Raw genomic sequence first — 26,754 nt, 5'->3', positions numbered from 1 at the left:
GTGCAGGATTATATCATCTACCCACTCTTACAGAAATAATAGTAAAAGTTAAAATTCGGTATTATGGCTTCATTAGAGGGTTAATTGGAGGTAAACAACTAACTGGAGAAAACTGGTTTTAGTGCACATTTTGCTCATGAGAGGGAGTGTTAAAGGAAATGACTGGGTAAAGTTCTCATTAGTCTGAAAATATCAGTATTGAAAGTATTGGGCGGGGGGGGGGGGATACCTTGGCCGTATCTGACATATATCCCTTACTCTGTCTTCTGCTACACTTCAGCATAGTGCCAGAATACATGCATTTATGTACTTTTATTCCAGAGGTCAAACTTTATATAACTAATAAGCAGGAATATGTGCAATAAGATACTATTTCCCAGAGCGAGTTTTATAAAAGTAAACTCTATGTAGGAAGGATGAAGAAAAGAATAAGGGGGAAGCAACTATTCTTCCTTTTTTCCCAGGTTCTTTTTGAGTAGAACTTGTGTGAAATAAGTAACTTTATAAATTTGTATGCAATATAAATATTTCAGAAAAATGTGAAGAACTTAATGCATATAGTTTACTGTTTTTCCCTGTAGGTGATCTATGGGAGAAGCCTTATGCACATGCCATTTATCAGAATAACCCTATAATTTGTAACTGTGCTTTATGACTGCATAAAATTACAGTTTTGTTATAAACTTGGACTTCATTTCATATGCCTGATATCTTTATACTAAATTTTTGATGCTGCGTAACATGTTTCTTTAAATATTTGTGAAGTGCTACAGGCAAGCTGGAATTGTTTTCTTAACTACAGTATTCCTTGCTATCTTGATCTAGGTTGTTGGAAGAGGAGCCTTTGGTGTGGTCTGCAAGGCAAAATGGCGAGGAAAAGATGTAGCCATTAAACAAATAGAAAGTGAATCTGAAAGAAAGGCCTTCATTGTGGAGGTACAGTAAGCTTCCTTGAAAAGAAGTTATGGGATTCGGTATGTTCCCCCCCCCTCCCCCAACTAGTAATGTGGTATGGCTTTGCCACTGACATACCCCACACCCAGCCACGCCACTTCCACCAGAACTTGTAAGAGGGTCCTCAGAGGATGGCCTGTGGCTGTCTTCTCCAGTTCCTGCACTGAAGGAATTCTTCCCAGTGAGGTCTGAGGTATTTAGAGCTTCTTTATGCCACTCCAACCCTTTTTAATCTGTGTAGAGCGACCAAAGGAGGAGTGAGAATCTCATCCAGTGTCACTTAACATTGGGGGGGGGGGGCCATACTATGAAAAGTTTGGTTTATGTTTCCATTAATGTAGTAATTTATTTTTAATTAAAATTGTAAAAATCTAGAAGAAAATACATGTAACTCATGTATTTGAGAACACATCCCTCATTTTCTCCATTCCACCTCTTAATTTAGCACCTCACACATAATTCGTACATTTCCGAAAGGAGAGAACATTCTAGGATCCAATGTTGTTACTACATAACTTCAGTGAACTTTCATTATGCCAGAGTTCTGTTTGTTTGCATTTAAAACACAGTAGATAAACATTTAGGGTACCCAGGATATATGGAGTAAAATAAGAATAATTCCCTAACGTGTTAGTTTCTTTAACCATACGACAATTTTGTGACTAAAATGTATTTATAATACATCTCTCTGCTAACAGAATATGTATACTGTGCTCATTGTCATGGTATGTGAGTGCAGAATAACATTCACATAAATCTAAATATGGTTGAATGGTAAGTCATTTTGGTTGGGCTTTATATGAGAGAGAATCTAAGAGAAAATCCTCAAATTATTTTGAATTGGTTTCAAGATATTACATTTTTGAGTTCTCGCACTGTGTAGATTCAGTTTTTTCTAATATCACTTCAGACTATATATAAAGAATTTCTAGGAACATAGGGTCATGTGCCCTATCGACTGGATAGTGAAATTCAGAGGGTACTATTAAAAACTCCCTCAAAAGTCTGTGAAAGTCAAAACTTCCCACAAGTTGGTTTATTTTCTGCCAACTTGCAAAATAAAAAATGGTTCTTAATTTCTTCAGTGGGTGTATCAACACATGCCTACTGTGAATTACTACAAGCAATTTTTTCTCGTGACTGGATGGCATAAATGTTAACTTGTAGAATTTATTTTATAGTTCATTTTTGTGGCATTACTCCCTTTTGCATTAAAGTGAACTATTTTGCCCATAAGATTTTCTGTAGTAATTCAGACCATTTGTCCCTGAAGTCAGGTAACCTTGCTTCCAACTGTGAGTAATAAACAGTGCTACAGAAATATTGCAAAATCCTCAGAATGTCATATCTAGTTGCACAATGCTGAACTTGGAAAGTGGATGATCTTCTTGTTCAGCAGCTTACACTCTGGCCCTGAAGCATGAGACTTAATTATGTTCTTAACATGCATAATTAAAAATTTGATTTCAGTCATGACATTTTCTGACCCAGTTTAATAGGTCTGCCTGGCTAATATAATCTGTTATGAGACAGGGGAGTGCTATTATCTCCATTTTACAGATGGAGACCTGAAGCACAGGAAAACTCTGATTTGTCTTTCCAAGGTCATGCGCGAAGTCTGTGGCAGAGCCAGGGTTCCAGGTCTCCCAAGTTCTAGGCTAGTGCCCTAAGTATTAGATTTTTAGAGGATAGTCCAGTTTTAAAATCCAGGCACAGTATGTGACATAAATTTGCTAGTTTACAACCTAATTTAATTATCTAAGACATCAACTTTTTCACGCGAACGAACCATGCTATGTAAATAATTGTTTGTGTTGATTTAATTGTTAACTGTGTATATGAAACCAAATGGTAACTTGAAGTATTTTGTGGTTGAAAAAAAGTGGTGAACTTTTGTGTTGCAGCTTCGACAGTTGTCACGTGTGAACCATCCTAATATTGTCAAGTTATATGGAGCCTGTCTGAATCCAGTAAGTTGTAATCCTCCAGTTTTTGTCACCTTGATAAAGCTCACTATAATCAAGCAATAATGCAAGAAATACATTCAGCCAATATACTCACCTTAGTATTGTGTCTCTAAAATGGTTTCTGGTTTTCTTATTAATGGGTTGATTTTTTCTAAATATTTATTTTTTTTACTTGAAGCAAAGTGTAGCCTCTAAAAACCTATTCACACTTCATCTTGTTCATTTGCTCTCCCTATGCTGATTTTTTTGATTGCAAAGAAATTAGTGTGGTATATATGTATGTAGTGTGCAGCCCCCATATTGAATCCAAATCAGCACTACAAAAAATGATTTATTTACAGATGACGCACATGATTGGAAATCAATTCCTTTACATTTACCTGCCAAGGTCAGGATTCTGTTTTTACCCTGCAACAGCTGAGAACCCTACAAATGCCTCAGGTGATGCAGCAAGTACTGTAGCAGGACAGATATGAAATCTTGAACTCACAACGTGGTAGGCTAACTTAGACGTATTTTATTAGTGGTCTGGGATATTAAATTGATTAAAATAGTTTATTCAGGTCTAATAAAAATTGGCAATTTTAGTTGATTTTTCTAATCCACTCTTACAGTACATCCATTCTAACTGTAATTTGAAGGCAACCTTAGCCTAAAGGGGTATACAGTGATGCATCCTCTCCTCTTTGCTACCCTTTAATAGGATCTCAGCATCAATTTAATTCTGCATCTGATAGATCAGTGCATCAATTATGGACACTTTGCAGTTCCTCTCAAAGAACTTTCCTTTCAAATTACAAAACCTATTGTCCGCCCCTACACTGCACTTTAAAACATCCCTATTTTTTGTCCCCTCCCCAAAAGGTGTGTCTTGTTATGGAGTATGCTGAAGGAGGTTCTCTGTACAATGGTGAGTATCATTTAAACATGGTGTCTCCCTGCAGCTAAAGTGTTAGTGTTAGGAGAACCTTTTCTTAAAATATAAAATGGGTTTAATATTTATTTTAAAGAGCATTTTACAACCAGCATAGTTTAAAAACATGTTTTAATCATCTGATCTTTTGGTATCAAATAAATGGCTTAAATTTTCTGACTCCTTTCATTTTTCCCTGTAAAAATCTGACTTTATTAAGTGACCACCTTCAACTTGTTGTCAATTTCTTGAGTGATCATTTAATACAGGCCACAGTAGATACAGCTGTAAATTAGTGACTTTATTTTATAACTAGCCATTAAGTGGCAGAATTTGTGTGTGTAAATATTTGCTAATGAACTAAGTACCCTTTTAAAAACTTTGGAAATCACTATTCAGGTAACTTCCATTAATAGTGATATATAAAGTTAAACAATGTAAAGAGAGATTTCAACAGCAACGCTAAAGGATGAGAGTAAATAACTAGTTGAATGTCATACAGCTTGTTACTGGTGTGTTAACTCCATTGTTTCCATGGTAATATGCAATAAAGTTCTTTTTAGTTTGTGCCTTTGTTTTGCAGTACTGCATGGTGCTGAGCCTCTGCCTTATTATACTGCTGCACATGCAATGAGTTGGTGTTTACAGTGTTCCCAAGGAGTGGCATACCTCCACAGCATGAAACCAAAGGCTCTAATTCACAGGGACCTGAAACCGCCAAAGTAGGTTTCTAGTCAGTGTTAAACCTTTTTTTCTTAAAAGTGCAATTTGGGGTTTCTCATTATCCTGTTACTTCCAGTGGATTTGGAGGAAAACTTTTAATTGATAACTTTTATTTATTAGCTATAAAGTAAATGAATCTAAATAAAGACTATGGGTTTTAAATTTCAGTTATAAAATCAAGACACGCTGATTGTTTTGTGTACCACTAACTGTGTGTTCAGCACTGCGTGTTGTGCAGACATAAAGCCTGTTCTTGCCCCATATCATGGAAGTGGGTTTTTAGCAGGGACTTGGTTACCTGAATGGGGAAATTAAAAAGGCCTTAAGGTCTACTTCTAGTGACCTGCACTGTTTTGCAGGAGAACCTACATTTGATGCTCCAATTCCTTCTTCCTTCCCCAATGCTCATCCATAGGCACTGAGACCACATGGTCAATAGCAACCCTTCCATTTGAAGAAAAAGCAGCATTGGCTGGCTCTAATGGGAGTCCTGATCATTCCCCTTCTGGCAAGATAGCAGCCATGATGACTGGGCTTCTGTCTGCAGAGCCTGTATAAAATGTTTATGAATCAGCATATAAAAAGCTAATTTTGTCTCCATTGGGTGCTTAGTGGATTGAAATAATTATGCCTAAAGAAACTGTTTTCTGTTTAAACATATTTCAAATAGAGCTATAAAGATTAAAATTCAGCAGTTTATCATAATTAGGAAGTCACAACCTACTGACATACTATAGTAAATTTTAAGAATATTTTTATACTTAGATGAACAAGTTACTGCCAAGTTACTGTACACTACTGTGAAGCAAGGCCTCAAGTGAAAGTTGTTGGAATAAAATAGTAATGTTTTATTATTGTAACAAGACTACTGAATTCTATTAAAAAAAAAAAATCTGGGATTTTCTTGACAGCTTGCTGTTGGTAGCTGGGGGGACAGTTCTAAAAATCTGTGACTTTGGTACAGCCTGTGATATTCAAACGCACATGACCAACAATAAGGGAAGTGCTGCTTGGATGGCACCTGAAGTTTTTGAAGGTAACAAAATAATGTACAGTTTGACATGTATTCCTCTACTTAAGGACATTTTGAATGATTTGATATAAGAAATCAGTTGAGAGCATCATTTACATGCATTGTTTCTGTTAAGTTGCATTAAATACAGAAATAAATTTTAAAGATTAAAAATAACTTGGAGGAAGTCTTTAATTTACATTTAAAAACTAGGGACAAAGACTGCTGTACAAGTATCTTTAGGAAAGGAATTCACACACATGGGGAAAAGTTTGATACTTGAAGTTCACAAATGCCAAAACTGAATAGACTGTAACAGTAAATTATGCATCTTGTTTGGTGTTACCATTGTGGGATATTGTTGTTTCTGAGATTACAAAATAATCCCAGATTCTGATTGCACTGAAATATGCTGTCATTCCTTCCACCCCATATTCTGATTCTCCATGGTCTTCAGAACTCACCATGTATGTGTCGAACAAGCATAGCCACCTCCATTTTTGATCCCTCCCTAACTTGTAACTCCGCCTATCCCCTTTTTTCCCCATATCTCCCTTCTCTTCCTTATCCCGTGAAGTTTAGTTCACCTCCTCTTCTCCTCTCACCCTATATGTAATTCATGTTTAAAAATTAATTTGTATTTAATATTTAAGTGGGGAGAGGAATCAAAAGCGATTTGTTGGCATATGGTGGGGAAGCCCACAGATGGTAAACAATAAAATCACAAGGATTTGTATAATTACTATGTGGTTAAATGGTGAATAGCTCGGTCATTATGCACATCAGACCATTTTCAGATCAGTGATTAACTGGTGCTGATTTTGCCCCCTGTGAGTGAGTAAAAGTTTCATTAAGAGTTTAATTGTGGATGGATAGAGTGAGTTTTTTGAGTATGTGTTTTGTTTTTTCCCTAGAGGTCTTAATAGTGAATTAAGTTCTCCAGAAAGGTATCAAATTGATAATACTGTAAAAAGAAGGTCTGGGTAGCCACCTGAAAAAAACACAGACAACCACCAGGCTTTAAAGCTTCTCCACAACAATATCAGTAGGCTCTGGTCAGATGTTCTGGACTTCTGAGCATGAACATTTTAGAGTACGTCTATACTACTGAGACTGTACTGTCATACTGACATCACCATAGCTATGCCAGCATAAACCTGTAATGTAGACATAACCTACACTGATGGAAAGGGGTGTTTCCATTGGTGCAGAAGCACCACCTGCCGGTAGTTAGGTCAATGGAAGTATTCCTCCATCAGCATAGCTGTATCTACACTTGGGGTTAGGTCAGCAAAGCTACATTGATCTGGAATCAGTTTGACACCCCTGACCAATGTAGGTATGTCAACCTAAATTTTAAGTATAGATTATGCCTCTCGTTAAATCACCATGGTCATTCAGTGCTTGATCTCTCTAAGACTGGCAATTTTATGTCAGTTTCTGTGCTACAGATACCAGTTTACTAGAAACTGTCCTTGTTCACTTCAGATATTGGCCATAATTTATTCTTAACGTTCATTTACCACTAGAAGTTAGTTTCTTTTCCTTTATTTAAAAAAAAAAAGGTTGAAGATCTGATTTTAGAAAAGGGAAAAAAAACACAGGAAATCCTGATTTTAAATTGGATTAAGGGCTACATTTAAAAGCCTTGCTGTTACAAGGAATTCCATTGCAAATGCTAAGTCATCCATTTCTTAGTGACTCTCCAGTCCATAAATTATACTAAGTAGGAACATGTAAAATTTCAGTTCTAAATTTCCTGCTTTTAGTACTGCAGCAAGCCTTCTATACAGCAATTTTTATATATTTTTGTTTCCCCAAATTTGTATTGGCACCATTGAAACACATTTCACAGAATGATTGAATACCTTATGTCCAAAAATGGTAAAATTTCAAATGAATATCTTGAAATAAAATTGTCATTCAGCTTTATTAAACCAGTGTTATAAATGGTTCAATTTTAAAATTTTATGCATTAATTACTACCTCAGATATCGACAATAAAATCAGAACAAAACCTAGGCCTATATACATCTAACTCAACAATTTCTAAATTTTCTCATCTGTTTGGTAGGTCTTTGGAGAACACTGAAGGTATTCTTATCAAAATAAGAGTAGAAAAAAGCTTTTATTTTGTAAATGGCAGTCTGTCAAAATTCCTTTTGAAATAATTACTTCAATGGGGCTGGGGTTTTGTTGCAATATTAAATGCGTGTCTGGGTTCCTAGAGATTTATATTTGTGCCTTTTTATTATTTAAATTTAAATAAATAAATGTCATCCTAAAGTAAGGAGGGAGGAAGTACTATAATCTCAAAACTCGACAAGTAAAATAGTTGAGCAAGCTGTAGTGCGGTGTGTATATGCCACTATCCTATGTCACATGGTGTCTTCCTACATAAAGAAGTGTCTCTTTAAATTATTAGATTGTTTTTCCATATGCTTCCTGAGAAAATAGAACAGACTATTGATTAGGTTCTTAATGTCATTCTTGTTTCAGATATTGACCAGAAAGGATAAATCCTAGTGCTGACTGTTGTTTACATACTTTCTATCTTGAATTTGTTTATCATTCATGTCTATTTAAGAAGTTCATGGCTTTCTTTAATTAACAAAGTATTTATCATTTTGTAGTCTCTTGTCTCCTTCTGAGCTTTATTATTATTCATTATTTTATATCACCCAACATCTGCTGTGTGCTTCATGAGAGACCGAGAAAGGCTCAATCCCAGCCCCAAAGAACTTAAAACTAAATTTTAGGCATGACAAAATGAGTGAGACTAATAAACGGGGAGGCACTGGGGTGATGGAGATACAGTGAGATGATCACATGGTTACTTAGCATAGGCCTGGGCACATCTTGCTAGTTCTTTTAAGGACGTCTTGTTTTTAAATATAAAAGTGATAGGTGATGGTGAATGATGACTGATTTACTGTGGCCATCATGGAAGAAGTGAGTTTAGGAGAAAGATTTAAAGGAGGACAGGTAGTCAAAATGACAATGAAATAATGCTAAATTTTGAGAGATTGATCATAATAAAATCACATTTGATATTTCAAAACGAGACTGTCCTAAGCATTGTGTTTTATAATTTCAGTGCAGGTCCAAGCTGAAGGAACTAGTTTGCAAAGAGGAGAGCTCTTGCGTAAACATATTGGCAATAATAGCAAAAGGGTTTTTTAAAACCTTGAAAAAAATGTTTTCTATACATTTTTTTTTCAAATTTACTTTGGGTGAATTAGAAGTTTTAAAAAATTGGTGTCAGACGGCCTTACGACTGCTGTTTTCTGTGTGTGAAAAACAAGAAGACATTCTACTCTGAAGGTAAACTGAACCATGCATAGCTATTTCTCTAAACTTGTAGGCACATATCATGTAGAAAAGACCAATTATATTGATTATTTTTTTCCAGGTAGCAATTACAGTGAAAAATGTGATGTATTCAGTTGGGGTATTATTCTTTGGGAAGTGATCACCCGTAGGAAACCTTTTGATGAGATTGGTGGCCCTGCTTTCCGCATAATGTGGGCAGTTCACAATGGTGAGTTGAAAATAATTTTTCATTTTAGTGCATTTAAAGTTAAATTGTATATTTGACATGTAACATTATTAAATATTTAATCTTTGCAAAATTAGTCATTATTCAGTAGGTGGCAGTTTGATACCTCACTGTAGATTGCATTGTCATTAATAATTAATACTTAAGCACTCTTGCTTCTGAACCAGTTCATTTTTGGTTTTCTTTCTTGTCTGTTAGACTGTGCTTACTGACAGTGCTACATGTAATTAGCATGTATGAATTAATAAGGAGAAGAACCATCAATTTATGTTTGTTGTGATAATGAAGTATTCCATTCATCCTGAGTGAACAATAAGTGAGATCCAGATCACCTACCTCAAAAAATAAAATGGCCAAAATTGAAGTTAAATGTAATGCTAGCTAAGATTTTCAAACCAGGACACCAAAATTTTGTGTCCAAAGTGCTAAATAACTGGCTTGGTTTTTCAAAAATGCTTATTTGATTACATTACTGGGAAATCTTGTTGCTCATCACTTCTGAAAATCCAGCCATTTACCTAGGAGACATTCCCTGCAGAGATCCACTAAACTAACTCATTTTCCTCCTTCAAATCGCTCCTTAAAACTCTACTTTTCTGAGAGACCTATTAAAAAAAACCTGACACAGTTAGACTACTGTTGTACTGAAACCACTGGTTATCATGATGACCAATATTGTCTCATTGTTTCCCTGTATCTTCCCAACTCTCTGTATCGATCTATCTGTCTGTTCTGTGTTTGGACATCACCTAGCACAATGGGATCCTGGTCCATGACTTGAGGCTCCTAGGTGCAACAATAATATAAATATTAGTTTGAAGAAGTAAAGCACTGTTAAATTTTCCACTGTGTCTGCAGGGGAAGCTAGGTGAGGAAAACACTATCTAAAGTGCTGCTGTTACTATTTTTTCTGTTTTCCTCTTGTCATTTAAATATGTTCATAAACTGACCAGACATATAGTGCATTCAGAGCATTATTGAAAGACAGCTCTTTTTACTTATGCGTACCTAGATGTAATTTTCTAATTTGTATGTAATATAAACAAATAAGAAAAAATAGAATAAATGATTGGTGACACTATTTTTTTTTTAAATACAGGTTGGTTTTCTCCAGACTATAGTTATCATGCATCTTTAATGCTATAGTTTAAATAGCAAAATAGGTTGTTTAAAAAATTCAGGCAATGACAGAATTTTCAAGAATAGTTTGATTATATAAATTAAGATTTGTCTAATTTTAATTGTAGGTACTCGGCCACCACTGATCAAAAATTTACCTAAACCTATTGAGAGTTTAATGACTCGTTGTTGGTCTAAGGATCCTTCACAACGACCTTCCATGGAAGAAATTGTCAAAATAATGACACATTTGATGCGGGTATAACCTTTTCTTTTAATCTGTAAATATTTTAACAGGGGTTATGTTGTAGTATTGGCTTTTGAAGGTATGCCTTTCATGAGCCCAGTGTTAATCTGTTGTTCTAAGTTGTATCTCCAGTCTCTAAAGATTTTTCCTCAATGCTTACATCACATGACTTGCTGAAAAGACTCTAAAAACAGTTACAGGCTGTAGGATCATGTGTGAGGTTTTTTTACAGATGTTCTGGTTTGACCTTACAAAGTTGTAGTTACTCAAGTATTTTACTATTTTAGTTTCTCTGCCATTTTTGTGAGCATTGAGATGTTGATAGCTGCTCTGTAGTTTCAGGACCTTTATTGGCTCCTTTAAGGAAAAAATAGGCACTAGCATGGTAACTTTGCAAATGTCAAGGAATAGAATCTATCTAAGGATATGTTACCTATCTTTGTCAGTATCACTGCTATTTCAACTTCATTTCCTTCAGAAATCTGATCCTGAAGAATAACAGTATTCATTTGTTTTGCTAAATCTCAGAAATACAAATCAAAATCAAAATACATTAGCTAAACCAAACAAAATGCTCTTCATAGAGGTAGCACATGTATTACTCAGACATTTGCCAATATGAATATCTTTACACTGAATGCAAGTGAACAAGAATAATTGGAAGTTTAAAAGTAGTTTTTATTTGCATTATTAACCCCAACAGATTTGTTTGTATTAGTCATATTGGTGATCAGGTTCACAGAAATTTAGCCGTTTTTTAGGTAGTGAGCACTACGTAAGCTAACTGCCAGGTGTCTAAATAAGCTAAACGAAAACAGTGTTTGAATGGCTCGTTCCATTAAGCCATAGAGGGTTTATTCACAGACACTTTCAATTCTCCATCCTTTCTTCTTAACTGCTACCTTACTTTCCCTGACAAAACTCCCTAATATCCACTAGAATTGAATGTGATTCATTCCATCCTTATGCTGAATTAAACTGTACGTTGCCTGATTTATGCCATTGTAAATGGCTTCCATTATGCTGCATTGTTCTTAAAATACATTACATATCTGTCTGAAGGCACTTAATAAAGATAGGTTTGTGTGCTTTGTTTTTGGGAGGTGTGGGGAAGGAATGTTACTGAAAAGCAAGATGTTGCAGATGGTTCTGCAGTTAAACAAAATAGCATTCTCAAATTACCTTTTTTCCTCTGCATTTATTCAGAGAACCAGGATCTGTTGAGGTGTATGCTATCTCTGTAGCTGCTATATGTGCTCTGAAAGCATTAATTATGTTAATATATAACAATTTACTCTCTACACAGTACTTTCCTGGAGCTGATGAACCTCTGCAGTATCCTTGTCAGTATTCAGATGAAGGCCAAAGCAACTCTGCCACTAGTACAGGTATGATTGTGTAAATATAAGGGGGGGGGGGAATAAAACACTTTTTAAATAGGATAAACAGGGAAATGAAACAGATTCAGGAATGTATTATAAAGCACAGCCTGCAGCTTTATTAAGTTTAAATTTTGATGGGGGGAAAATAACCCCTTCCTAAATGCCTGGCTCAGTGTGTGGTAAAGGGCCTCATAACAAATATTCAAGTTTTGCTTCCTTCAGCCTAATCCCTAGGGTTCAGCCAAACTCTGAATCCCCTTGCCCTCCTCCCACAACAGAGAATGAGGGTACACATGAAGGATAACTCAGTCTGCAAAGACTTAGGGTCTCCCTTTCTTCCTGCGGGTTATTAGGGTCCAATAGCCATCTCTCAGATCTTACTCCTGTTTGCTCCTATCAGCTGGTCCTTTGAGCCTCACGAAAGCTCATGCTCAAATAAATTGGTTAGTCTCTAAGGTGCCACAAGTACTCCTTTTCTTTCTTCTGCACTGGACCCCCTCATCAGATTTTGATGAAATTACAGATTCCACTGATTAAACTTGCAACTTTTCTTTACTTCCTATTAACCTAAAAAAAGGCCCTCAGGGTGCCATGAGGAAGGCAAAAATACCCACCAGACATTCTACCAATCTTGCCCCAAGAGAAAAATTCTTTCCTGGTGCACAAAACTGATGATCACTCAGACCCACAGCATTTTGCATAGGAAAAAATTTAAATGCTTCCTTTATGAAATTTTGCCCTATTTTCCTCATTCCCTTGGGTTCTTGTAACTTAACAACTACAGTTGTCCATACGTGCCTTCTTCCCTCTGCCCCAAACTCTAAATTTCTCTCACACAGAATATTTTGGACATAAGGTACTTTTGAATTCACCTGTACATTTTATTGCAAAATCCCATCAACTTTGTCATATACTTGATGGTCTTCTTTAGCCAGACTACATGAAACATGTTTAGCACATAAATTTAAAACATACTTAAGAAAATAGTCTTAAATCTATTACTTGCAATTTGTAAAGCAATGTTTTAATTTGTTTATCCTACAAATATATTTTCATTATACGTAGGATTCATAATGGATTTTATGAGCAAAACTGCCAGTCGTGTTCATAATCGAAGATTTTTGTTAATGATTTGGGATTGATAGCTAAAGCTTGTCTTTAGGATCTGGGTAAACTTGCTGTTCAACATCTTGTTCTGAATTGGGTTTTTTGTTTTTTGGTTTTTTTTTTGCTTTTGAAGTATATTCTGAATTTTTTTGTCAAATGTTTTAAAAATTTACTTTAAAATTATAAGGTTGGTATTGGGGAATGAAGAATGGGTAGCTAAAGAATTTTAGTTTGATTTAATGTTTTCAAAGAAGTGATTTAAATACAAAAAATGTTTATTTTCGGGGGGGGTGGGCATTTAAATAGGCTCATTCATGGACATGACTTCTACAAACACCAGTAACAAAAGTGATGCTAACATGGAACCAAGTGACTTTCAAGGAACTGCTACCAATGATACCATTAAACGCTTAGAATCAAAACTGGCACAGCAAATGAAAAATCCAGCGAAGCAGTCGGTAAGCAAGTGAATAAAATCTTGTGCCTTAATGAAGAAATTGCCATTAGATGGATAAAATCACTATAGTAAAATCACACTGCTCTAAAATACAGGAGGTTTTCTTTCTTAATAAGCTTTCCTATTCAATAAAGGGCAGTAAGTAAGAAATGCTAAGGATAATGTAGTACATCAGCATCTCTAAATCTGTGGTCCACTCTGTACTTACTGATGGTCCATGGAGAACATATGATGCTGACTCCCATTTACAGCTTTTTACAAAAAAATTCTTATCAGTGGTGAGGCTATCTGTAAAAGCAGATAGAAATAAGGAGCACATCTAGTTGTCTCCATAGAACCTAGGGGTGCAAAGGGGGAAGAGAGGAATGTAAACAGTTGTCCCCTTCAGGGTCTTTGGCCACCACTGAGAGAAGAGCCAAGAGATTCCTCAAGGGAGGTATATGAGTGCGGGCAGTGGGAGAGTAGAGTACAGTGCCAGCCAGCCAGTTAGCTAGCATGACTATGGTAGCGGGGAAGCAGCAGGCAGAAAGCAGCAAGTGCAGGGGAGCAGAAAAAGAGAGAAGATGAGAAAGTCAGGGTGAAATTAAGAGCAAAAGGAGACTGTTCCTTTGGTGGAGAGAACAAAATACATCCTATTACATAGCTAATCATGGAAGCATGGGATCTCTTAGTTCAGGGAGGAGAGGAATAAGGGGACATGAAAGAGGTATGCCAAATCAGAAATGATACTGAGAAGATAAATCCGGGAGCACCTAGTTATCTTTTCTCATAGTACACATTCAGTGAAAGCTTCAGTCAGCAAATTTAAATTGATGACTGGAAATGCTTTATAAACAGTATGTAAGTGACGTGGAACTCATTGCTACAAGAAGGCATTATGACAAGAGATTGGTATGAGTCAAAAAAAAATTAGACATGTATTTGAATAATGAAAATATGTCCACAGTATGTTAGGATGGAAAAATAGAGCTACAGTAGAACCTCAGCGTTACAAACACCTCGGGAATGGAGGTTGTTTTTAACTCTGAAATGTTCGTAACTGAACAAAATGTTATAGTTGGTCTTTTAAAACTTTACAACTGAACATTGAGTTAATACAGCTTTAAAACTTTATTATACAGAAGAAAAATGCTGTTTTCCCTTTTTTTAGTAGTTTACGTTTAACACAGAACTGTATTTGTGTGTTTGTGTCTGCTACTGCCTGATTGTGTATTTCCTGTTCCAAATGAAGTGTCTGGTCGACTGGTCAATTTGTAACTCTGCTGTTCATAACTTTGAGGTTCTACTGTAAATCTTCAATCAGAAGATATTAGTGAGAGCAGAGTTAGGTCAATGTTGAGTGCTTTTCAAAATCACAACATATATGGTGCTGTCTATATATACTATAATTATTGGTTACACAGTTTTTGTTTAAAAAAGTACAATTTAATTAAAAATACCACAGTATAGGGGTTCTCAAACTGGGGGTTGGGACCCCTCAGGGGGTCGCGAGGTTATTACCTGGGCGGTCGCGAGCTGTCAGCCTCCACCCCAAACCCCACTTTGCCTCCAGCATTTGTAATGGTGTTAAATGTATAAAAAAGTATTTTTAATTATTAGTGGGGGTCGCACTCAGCAGCTTGCTATGTGAAAGGGGTCACCAGTACAAAAGTTTGAGAACCAGTGGTATAAGTATTTACTACATTAATATACTGGGGATATTTCTCTTATCACTATTCTTAGCTGCTGATTTCTGAATACAGGTGTAAGCTCAGAAGTCACTTGTTAAATCTTCTGGAGAAACATTTGTTTTAAAATTAGGGCTGTCGATTAATCACAGTTAACTAACTCAAGAAACTCAAAAAATTGGTCTTGATTTAAAAAAATCAATCATGATTAATTACAGTTTTAATTGCACTGTTAAACAGTAGAATACCAATTGAAATTTATTAAATATTTTGGATGGCTTTCTATATTTTCAAATATATTGTTTTCAGTTAAAATACAGAATACAAAGTAGACAGTGCTCACTTTATATTTTTATTACAAATATTTGCACTGTAAAAATGATAAACAGAAGAAATAGCATTTTTCAATTCACCTCATATAAGTACTGTAATGTAACCTTTATCCTGAAAGTGCAACTTACAAATGTAGATTTTTTTTTGTTACATAACTGCACTCCAAAACAAAACAATGTAAAACTTTTTAGAACCTACAAGTCCACTCAGTCCTCCTTCTTCAGTCAATCACTAAGACAAATAAGTTTGTTTACATTTACGGGAGATAATGCTGCCTGCTGCTTCTTAACAATGTCACCCGAAAGTGAGAACAGGCATTCACATGGTACTTTTGTAACCAGGATCTCAAAGTATTTATGTGGTGTATATGCTAAACATTTATACGGATGCCCCTTTGTGCTTCAGCCACCATTCCAGAGGACATGCTTGCATGCTAATGAAAAAATGTGTTGTTTTAAATTTGTGACTGAATTCCTTGGGAGAAAATTGTATGTCTCCTGCTCTGTTTTACCTGCATTCTGACATATATTTCATGTTATAGCAGTCTCAGATGATGACCCAGCACATGTTGTTAGTTTTAAGAACACTTTCACTGCAAAAGGCAAAAAAGGTACCAATGTGAGATTTCTAATGATAGCTACACCACTTAACCCAAGGTTTAAGAATCTGAAGTACCTTCCAAAATCTGAGAGGGATGAGGTGTGGAGCATGCTTTCAGAAGTCTTAAAAGAGTAACACTCTGATGCGGAAACCCATAGAACCGGAACCACCAAAAAAAATAAATATATCAACCTTCTGCTGGTGGCATCTGACTCAGATGATGAAAATGAACATGCACCGGTCTGCACTGCTTTGGATCTTTATCGAGCAGAACCCAACATCAGCATGGACGCGTCGCCTCTGGTATGGCGGTTGAAGCATAAAGGGACATGTGAATATTTAGTGCATCTAGCACGTAAATATCTTGCAATGCCGGCTACAGCAGTGCCATATGAATGCCTGTTCTCACATTCAGTACACAAGAAGCAGGCACCATTATCTCCTGTGAATCATAGAATAGAATCATACAACTGGAAGGGACCTTGAGAGGTCATTTAGTCCTGCCATGAATGCAGGGGTCTGGACTAAAGTATTATCTAGACCAGTGCTATTCAAAGTGCTGGTCCATGGAACAGTGCTGGTCCGCAAGCCATCGGCTGCTGGTCTGCGCACACATTGGGGGGAAAAAAAATTGCCGGTCCCCCACATCAGATAGCTGGAGAAGCAGAGATCTAGACCATTCCTAACGGGTGTTTGTCTAACCTGCTCTTAAAAATCTCCAATGAAGGAGACTCCACAACCTCCCTAGGTAATTTATTGCACCCTGCTTAATGACAGGAAGTTTTTCCTAATGTCCAACCTAAACCTCCCATGCTGCACTTTAAGCCCACTGCTTCTTGTCCTATCCTCAGAGGTTAAGAAAAACAATTTTTCTTCCTCCTCCTTGTAACAACCCTTTACATACTTGAAAACTGTTATCATGTCCCCTCTCAGTCTTCTCTTTGCCAGACTAAACAAACCCAAGTTTTTCAATCTTCCCTCATAGGTCTTGTTTTGTAGACCTTTAATCATTTTTGTTGCTTTTCTCTGGACTCTCTCAATTTGTCCACATCCTTCCTGAAATGCGGCGCCCAGAACTGGACACCATATTGTAGCTGAGGCCTAATCAGCGCGGAGTAGAGCGGAAGAATTACTTCTCATGTCTTTCTTACAACACTCCTGCTAATACATCCCAGAATGATGTTCGCTTTTTTTGCAACAATGTTACACTGTTGACTCATATTTAGCTTGTGGTCCACTATGACCCCCAGATCCCTTTTACGCAGTACTCCTTCCTAGGCAGTCATTTCCCATTTTCTATGTGTGCAACTGATAGTTCCTTCCTAAATGGAGTACTTTGCATTTGTCCTTATTGAATTTCATCCTTTTTACTTCAGACCATTTCTCTAGTTTGTCCAGATCATTTTGAAATTTAATCCTATCCTCCAAAGCACTTGCAAAGCACTCCTCCCAGTTTGGTATTGTCTGCAAACTTTAAGTATACTCTGTGTGCCATTATCTAAATATTGAACAGAACCGGACCCCTGCAGGACCCCCTCTCTCCCCCCTCATTATACCCTTCCAGCATAACACTGAATCACTGATAACTACCCTCTGGGAACGGTTTTCCAACCAGTTTTGCACCCACCTTCTAGTAGCTCCATCTAGGTTACATTTCCCTAGTTTGAGAAAGTCATGTGAGACAGTATCAAAAGCTTTACTAAAGTCAAGATCTACCACTTCCCCTCCATCAACAAGCCTTGTTACCCTGTCAAAGAAAGCTATCAGGTTGGTTTGACATGATTTGTTTTTATCACCTTATTATCTTCTAGATATTTGCAAATTGCTTAAATATTTGCTCCATTATCTGTCCAGGTACAGAAGTTAAGCTGACTGGTTTGTAATTCCCTGAGTTGTCCTTATTTCCCTTTTTATAGATTGGCACTATATTTGCCCTTTTTTCAGTCTTCAGGAATCTCTCCCGTCTTCCATGACTTTTCAAAGATAATTGCTAATGGCTCAGATATCTCCTCAGTCAGCTCCTTCAGGATTCTAGGATGCATTTCATCAGGCCCTGGTGACTTGAAGACATCTAATTTGTCTAAGTAATTTTTAACTTGCTCTTTTCCTATTTTAGCCTCTTCTGGTCCTAACTCATTTTCACTGGCATTCACTACGTTAGACGTGCAATCACCACCAACCTGTTGGTGAAAACCAAAACAAAGAAGTCATTAAGCACCTGTGCCATTTCCACATTTTCTGTTTTTCCTCCCTCATTGAGTAACGGGCCTACCATGTCCTTGGTCTTCCTCCTGCTTCTAATGTACTTGTAGAATATTTTCTTGCTGTCCTGTATGTCTCTAGCTAGTTTGATTTCATTTTCTGCCTTGACCTTCCTAATTTTGTCATTTTATGTAAATAAACTTGTCTGAGCGATTGGTTGAACAAGTAGTAGAACTGAGTGGACCTGTAGGCTATAAAATTTTACATTGTTTGTTTTTTTTAATGCACTTATTTTTTGTACATAATTCTACATTTGTAATTTCAACTTTCATGATAGAGATTGCACTATAGTACTAGGTGAATTGAAAAATACTATTTTTACAGTGCAAATATTTGTAATATAAAGTGAGCACTGTACAGTTTTTTCTGTATTGTAATTGAAATCAGTATATTTGAAAATGTAGAAAACATCTAAAAATATTTAAATTAAAAGGTATTCTATTGTTTAACAGCACAATTAATGCAATTAATTTTTTTAATCACTTAACAGCCCTGTTGAAAATGTAACACTGTTTCAACAGGGTGACCCTGGCCGTTTGAGTTTACCTCCATCTCGCGGGAGCAGTGTGGAAAGCTTATCAGATGTTCGTGGGAGACCACAGTCAACCCTTGTTTCAGGAGAAGGCAAGAGGATGAGTGCTGACATGTCTGAAATAGAAGCAAGAATTACTGCTACCGCAGGTAAAAATAAATAAAGTAGGGGGCAGAGAAAGGTGAAAGGAGCTACTTTTACTAAGATGAGCCCTGTGAGGTAACTCTTAACTGGGCTTGGATTCTTTATTATTAACTTGTTATATTTTAAGAATTTATATGAATAGGCTTGGCAGAATTTGACTTTTTTGTAATTTTGACAGTTCTTGTACATTGTTTTATTTTTTATTCTATTTTTTACTCTTTATTTTTACAGTTGCAGGAAATTAAGGGTGGGTTAGAGTTAGGGCAGTGCTGAAAACAGAGTTGCAGGAGGCTCCCTGCATGGCTAAGGGGCCCAAGACACCCTAGTACATAGTGCAGATGAGGTTGTGGTCCTGGCCAAGGGTCTCTGCTCCACTGGGACAGGGCTCTGAGGAAGAAAAGACCCTGCAGCTGTCGGGGAGGCCACACCTTTGCTGAACAGCTCTTGCCCAGAAATGGCCCCGGCTGCTGAGTGAGTGAGCAAGGTCAGGAGGGCCTAGCTGCAGAGGACTCCCAGCGCTGCTGTGGAGCCGGGGACACCCAATCTCTGCAGGCACAATGTGCGGGGAGGCTATGGTCCTGGTGAGGCTGAGCAGAGACCCTTTGCACTCCCAGCTGGTGAAAGAGCGTAGCTGTGACAGTAGGGCTGTAGAGGGCTCCCTACACTGCTGAAGGGCAGGTGACTCCCAGTCTGTGCAGGCCCAAGGTGCAAGGAAAGTTGTGGTCCTAGCCAGGCAAAGCAGAGAACTCCTCACCAGGACTGTGGGGAGGAGGAGGATTCCTTGAGGGAGGGCTACCCCACTGCTGAATGGCTCCTACCTAAGGACAGGTTTCAGAGTAGCAGCCGTGTTAGTCTGTATTTGCAAAAAGAAAAGGAGTTCTTGTGGCACCTTAGAGACTAACCAATTTATTTGAGCATAATCTTTCGTGAGCTACAGCTCACTTCATCGGATTGTTAGTTTCTAAGGTGCCACAAGTACTCCTTTTCTTTTTACCTAAGGACAGACATTCAGCAGCAGGTTAGCCTCCCCCCCAGCCGGGGGCTTGTCCTCTTCCTCTTTGCAGTCCTGGCCATGGGTCTCCACTCTGCCCCACATGGACCATAGCCTGCAGGGATCCAGTGTCATGGGCCCCACATCCTTACAGAGGTGCCCTCTGCAGCTCTACTGTCATGACCCCACTTGCTCCCTCCCATGACAGCAGGGCTGCAGCAAGCTCTCTGCTGCTGTAGCGCCAGTGAGATCAATTCCTGCAGGCACAAAGTGTGGGGGAGAAGCCAACTGTTACTGATGGATATTTTTTCCTCAGTTTTAGTGTGTCAGCTAACCTCTGTCGAATTTAAATCAAATCCTGCAAAGTCTAGATATAAAGAGACCAGCTCCTTTCACATTTGTGCACTCAGGTCTGAGAGGAATTTTTTTTAAATGCGTGTAGTTTGAGATTACAGAAAAGATTACTTTTGATTGCCTTTAAAATGGTTAAATTACATTTTGCTTGTATTACATAAATTTGGGATTCTTTGGTATGAGCCTTGTTTCATTAATACAAGTTTCTCTTTGCTTCTGACTGAGTGTTGTTCTCCATCCATTGTCATTTTTATTATTTGAATTACATTTCATTCAAAACTACATTCAAACTATTTTAATATTTTAAAACGCAGCAGGTGGATTTAAAAGCAGTATTATTTCCACCGGTAAATTGAAAAACCAGGTTTGACAGAAAATAGGTGCAAACTGATAATTTAGTTATGTCGTTGGAAAGATCAGATATGAATATAACCCTCTGATTTCTCCCCAGAGAAGCAGAACCTGGATGTCTTTGTAAAGAATTTTAGCTACACACAATTTGCCAGGTTGCAAAAGCTGCTCCTTTTATTTACATGGTGGATCATTGATGTAAGATGAAGTTTAGGATACTAGCAACATTAAATGCATAATTTTATGGTGAAAGCTGAGCAAGTGTGTTTTTCCCAATAAGCAAATTAACAAAACGTTATACCTGGTGGGCAAAAACTGCTTTCTAGTCCCCATTTTCACTGTTTGTTAACTTGTTTCATAATTTTAAATGGTCCTTTTTATTGACCTACATCCTTAGATTTACAGAATCCAGGCACAATAACTACCACTGCTAGTCAGACTTTATCTAGTTGAGTCAATATTTTTCCATCACTCTGAAAATTTGTGTATTTACTTTTTTTACATATTGGGTATATTTGGTGTGCTGACTCCCTTGTGCACCATGACTAAACTTTTATTCAACTCAGAAAAAAAAAAGTTTTTTACTTTGGTAATGTCTAAAGGCATATTGTGATAGGAACTGTACATACACATGGGATGACCTAGTTCCTGTCCTAAAGAGTTTACAATCTTACTTGAACATTATAGTATCAATCCAGAATGGATTATTTTGTTTTTTTATTACTCTTATAGCTAGTTGACTGCAAATACTTCTTGATAGCCTTTGCCCCTATATCGTTCAGATATGTATTCATCAAGGGTCTAGCCACCACAAGGCAATTGTATCCTTACCCAACAATAGCGTGTGGTGTTTTGATTTATTTTAATATTCTGGGCCTGTATTTGCAAAAAGAAATACAGTCTCATTGGTTCAGAACAAATGAAACTCATTTGACCACCCAGTGTGAGTATGGAATCAGTCCAGTCTGCCTTCCTTCACTAGATTCTTTTAAGTACTGCCAGTAATTATCTCCAAGTACGTTGTTCGGAGATTTTGCTATGGCTGTTTTTGTTTTTTATTTAATTTCTTCTTCGAACAAAAGATAGTTGATTTGAATGGGACAAGTATAAGGGAACAGAGTTCATTTCAGGCAGTGGCAAACTAGTAGAAATCAGGCCACATTAGTCTAAACAAGTTTTTGTTACTTAGGTTGAAAATAGCAAAAACAATGGTGGTTTCTTAGTCTCATTAACTACGTTACAGAGAACAACATACTATGATCCTGGACAAAAAAAATTGTGTTGCTATGTGAGGATAAGGCTATTGTCAAGAATAAATACACCGAAAATTATTTTAAGAATTATCTAATCCTCTTGTTCCGTCTATTATTAGACTGGTCATAGAAACAAATCAGGCAGTGCACATTTATGTCAGTCACTGAGAGTTCTTTCAGGTAAACATGCCAGAGCAGTTTTCTTTTGGGAGCTGCATTCATAAATCTATTTCAAATGGGACAGTTATTTAATTTTTAAACTACAGACCTTTATTTTGCCACCGCTTCCTCTTACTACCTGTGGCAAAATTAACATTTGTAAGTATGTTTTATGATGTTTGATGTGATTAGAATAGATACAAATTCCACTTCAACAAATATGGGGGTTTTGGGGTTTTGTTTTCAATAGTTCCATGAATGGGATGCTTAATTCTAAAGTATTTAGATTGGTATGCAAATTGCCATTTTTACAAAACAGCAAACATTTAGTCAGAGGGCACCTTACCAACGCTTGAAGCAATTCTTCAAATTTTCTCATATTAAAGTGAGCTTATCTTAGACATTGATTTGATTTCACTTTACAGGAGATGTCAATTAAAGAAAATGAAAGCATCCAACATGAAAATGTAAACTTATTTATAAACAATTTTAGCCTGAGACTAGAATAAAACTATGGAGGAAGTATTCTATAACTTAAAACAATTAAGGAAATACATTTATTAGTAATATGCAGGTGATCTGGAAGAAGTCAATATTTGTCTTCCATTCTGATGGTTGCACTTTTCCCTTCCTCATTGCCATGCTGCTTTGTCTGTTTTGAGTTTTGTGTTGCTAACTACAGCTAATTATGTTGTATTGACTGCCAGTTCTGTTTTGCTTTTAACAATTTCTTTACTATTTTTAAGCATGAATAGAAAGCTATGCAGTTTGTTGTGTGTGACATGTTTTGCATGTACTTTAGTTTAACAGTATATGAGAATTGCAGTGTTAGGTATTTAATAATTTGTTGTGTTACCATTGTAGCTGTTTGCATGTGTATTGTGTATGTGTATTTTTTCAGCCTATTCCAAGCCTAAACGGGGCCATCGTAAAACTGCTTCATTTGGCAACATTCTGGATGTCCCTTCAGTCATCATACCAGGTATCACAGACCATGTGAACGGCTCTATTGACTAAGATGCTGGAATAATGATCACATTATTAAAATAAAAAAATACTTTTTGCTCCAATTCATATAGGGTGCAGATGGAGACCATCCAGTAAGATTTTTCATGATGTCCTTCTTTTTTTAAGAAAAGAGGAGGGGAAAAAAAAAAGCTTGCCAGTGTGCAGTCCTCTTTGCCTTGTGCCTCATAGATAGGACTGAGCCCTTGGCTGGACCGATCTCTTGGTACTAAAAACTATCTCACATATGAAGCAAAATTGCAGAGAAATCCTGTATGTGCAGTATTTTATATATACATGTACATATATATGTATAGTCATTGAAGCAGGGATTTGAACTTGTCTCCCACATCCTAGGTGAGTGCCTACCCACCACATTGTAGAATCATTCTCACACTCTGGCCCAATAGCTATTCACTGTCCTCATGAATGACCACACTGCACTTTTAAGCAGGGGGGGTGTATTTTTGGCTGGCTGGCCAAATGAAGGGAACAGTGCTTTATGGCTGGAGGGGATGAAAACTGCTGCAAAAGGGTCAGCGTAGTCACTGACTCATCCCCTGGGAATGCAAGGTTTACAAGGAGCAGCTCGGTGCCTGAAGCCTCCCTTTTACATGGAGCGGCTGAGGCAGGACCCTCCCTCCCTCTCTCTACTTTAGTTGGTAAAATTCCATGTTTGGTCAAGACCTGCTGTGGGTATTACGTTAGCCACCCCGGGGTTGGGAAGGATTTCCCCCCCCCCCCCCCCGCCTTCCCGACAGCGAGTTCAGGAAGGGCTCTGTTCATGCATAGAGTGAAGGTCGGTAGGCTGTATCTCACAACTCCTTAAGTGTAGGGTGGATGTCCAGTGCAGGTACTCCATAGGATCGGTATACAGTGACCAGAGAAATGGCTTGGAAAAGGACTTAAAAGAGGCATTTGTTAAAGGAACGAACAAGGGGCAGTTGCTGACTCCCATTCTTATAGCCTGCCTTAACCCTCCTACGAGGGGAGGAGGGTGATAAGGTCCCAGCAATGGATTTGCTGGAGGGATCTGGATGGAAAAAGAGGGGGAGCTGGTAAAAGCCCCCTGGGTAATTACAGCATAAACACAGGGTTACCTGCACTGTACACTTTTTTTTATCCGCCGGGTAGTCCTAGACATCTAATATTAAAGTTGTGGCCTGATTAAACCCATGTCATATATTTCCTGTCCTTCTTTCGGTATAGCCAGACAATGACTATGAATGACGATGAATAGTCATTGGGCCAGAGACCAAGAATGGCTCTACCGCTCAGTGGTTAGAGCATTTACCTGGGATGTGGGAGGTGCAAGTTCAAGTCCCTGCTCCAATGACTGGTTTTTTTTCTTTATGTATCATAGAACAGCTTCAGCAAAATAGACTGAGAACCCACATCAGGATATTCCATTTCCTAGTGTTCAGGGCACCTCTCTTGCAATGTGGGAGATCCAGGTTCAGATTCCTTCTCCACAGCAGGCAGAGGGGTAATTTGCTGAGACCACCGTCTCTGGCAGTTCTGTGACACCAGCCCAAAAATGTTAGGATAATGTTGAAACAAACCATTTAGTTTCAATATTACCGAACAGAACATTTTCAAATTTTTGTTTTAATCAAAAAAAATTTTTTTGACAAACTCAACAAAAATTTAGTTTCAGGTCACCCAAAACTGCATTTATCAGCAAATAAACTAGTCACTGAAATTTTTTCCCAGCTCTAGCTCAGACTCAGTGTTGTCATCTATAAGCAGTATATTGGGTTGCAACTGTTACAATGCAGCCAGGTTTTCCTCTAAAGCCCTCAAGATGGCAGCCCCAGCATGCTTTTATTATTTTTACCCATCACTTTCCCTTTCCAGAAAGCCTTCCCTCTCATTTAACTTCACCTTATAACAAAAATATCAATTTTGTTTCAGACTTCCCCCAGTGTTGAGATATTTACTGAGATCATTAATAAGAAACTGACATTTTGTGTATTCTACATATAATCATAACTTTTTATCCAAAGAGCTTTGCAAACTAGATATACCGATCTCTTCCTCTGAAATACAGCCTTGTCCAGGGTAGATAACAGCAAAACTTTACTATGCTTTGGGACAAAGTGAAGACTACCCTATTTAAATAAACCTTTCAGAGGAATTTGATGTAGACCAAATGTATTTTGCCCGAACTAAAATAGGGATAAGACCCCTGCTCCTCTACAAGTGTTATAGGATTTCAAATGGCCACACAAGTGATTAAGAACTTCATTTTGCATCTTATCCAAAAGATTACAAAGGTGCTCCCTAAGGAACTGGGAGAGTACTGGCTTAGTACAAAAGCTACCTCCTGAATCACCATTTCTTATATTTGTGTTTTCCTTGGAGGCCTCCCATTCATGGACTAATCAGGCTGCTTAGTTTATTTAATGTAAGTATGCAAAAACTCAAAGTGGTATGTTTGCAAGATAAAGAGCTTGATATATATTTTCCAAACTCCCATCCTTTCTAAACACTTTTTGAAATACCCTGCATAAGTATAATTCTCATTTATTTGAGACCCTGACATTTAAAGTAGGTAAAACCTGAGTTTTCCATTAGTGTGCAAAGCTTTAAAAAACAAAAACAAAAAAAACAAAAAAAAACCAGTAAAATGGATTTGAGAATCATTTCCGGTTTACAGTTTGGTAGCTAATCTTCCAGGGTTGTTGTAGGCATGTATCCATATGAACATACAGAAGTACACCTTTCTTATTTTTCATTCCAACAGATATAGCATAGACACTGCAAACCAGCATTTTAAGAAAGACTTTAAAACACCTGGCTATTAATACTTCGGTGGGTCAGGCTTTTTTTCTTTTTTAAAGTGTGTATTGAATGACCATGCAAAATGTAACCAAGATAAGTAGGCAAACAGTTTTAGAAAGCTAGTCAGTCAGGAAGTATCTGATAAATCTTGTTTACATCACAGTATTCTTGCATTGGCAACTCCATTTATTAGACAGTTTATGCATATACATTATGTGCTTTGGGCTATATGTTACATCATCAACTAAAAATACTGGACTACCAAAGTGAGACTTACTGTATTTATAGTACTGTGGTCCTTAGTTTAAAAACTTGATTATCAACTCTCTATTAGTAGCACTGTTTTCATACTATATTCCAAATGGCCACAAATAACTGCAATAAGGCTGATTTTACCTAGGCTCTGTAGTTTTAAATTTTTAATAGTGGATGCTCTATATAGTGCCATGTAAAGCATAATGTGTCAAACAATAAAGTCCCTGTCCCAAAGAAGTTAGTCAAGTCCCAAGTCAGTGCAATACATAAGTGCAGCACAGAATAAATAAAAGGAGTACTTGTGGCACCTTAGAGACTGACAAATTTATTAGAGCATGAGCTGTAGCTCACGACAGCTTATCTTCATCGCTTCACTGCATCCAATGAAGTGAGCTGTAGCTCACAACAGCTTATGCTCTAATAAATTTGTTAGTCTCTAAGGTGCCACAAGTACTCCTTTTCTTTTTATGGATACAGACTAACACGGCTGCTACTCTGAAACCTGACACAATACATACAGAGCTTTGCTGATTTTATACAACATCAATGCTATAATCTCACATGTGAGTCTTGGGGATGGAGATTAAGGGAGTTAGTTGATATTTTGCAGAATATCTATAGAAA

General features: G+C 37.2%; 1 protein-coding gene across 6 annotated transcripts in view; it reads left to right on the top strand.

The window, feature by feature from the left end:
* Positions 1-26,754, top strand: part of MAP3K7 (mitogen-activated protein kinase kinase kinase 7) — a 66,299-nt gene that overhangs the window by 15,958 nt on the left and 23,587 nt on the right. For 2 of the 6 annotated variants that reach the window (XM_048844997.2, XM_048844994.2), the window contains exons 2-12: positions 826-936; positions 2,859-2,924; positions 3,786-3,831; positions 4,418-4,556; positions 5,469-5,593; positions 8,982-9,110; positions 10,376-10,506; positions 11,801-11,882; positions 13,290-13,441; positions 18,824-18,983; positions 22,988-23,068. In XM_048844997.2, coding sequence (XP_048700954.1) covers positions 826-936; positions 2,859-2,924; positions 3,786-3,831; positions 4,418-4,556; positions 5,469-5,593; positions 8,982-9,110; positions 10,376-10,506; positions 11,801-11,882; positions 13,290-13,441; positions 18,824-18,983; positions 22,988-23,068 — 1,222 coding nt within the window. Of the gene's footprint in view, positions 1-825; positions 937-2,852; positions 2,925-3,262; positions 3,363-3,785; positions 3,832-4,397; positions 4,557-5,468; positions 5,594-8,981; positions 9,111-10,375; positions 10,507-11,800; positions 11,883-13,289; positions 13,442-18,823; positions 18,984-22,987; positions 23,069-26,754 lie in introns of those variants that run through there. The other 4 variants (XM_048844998.2, XM_048844999.2, XM_048845000.2 and 1 more) reach the window with 3 other exon arrangements.

The sequence above is a fragment of the Caretta caretta genome, chromosome 3 (assembly GCF_965140235.1).
Source record: "Caretta caretta isolate rCarCar2 chromosome 3, rCarCar1.hap1, whole genome shotgun sequence".
NCBI classification, from domain to species: domain Eukaryota; kingdom Metazoa; phylum Chordata; order Testudines; family Cheloniidae; genus Caretta; species Caretta caretta.
Note: the sequence above shows the minus strand (reverse complement) of the source record. Positions and strands in the feature narration are given on the sequence as shown.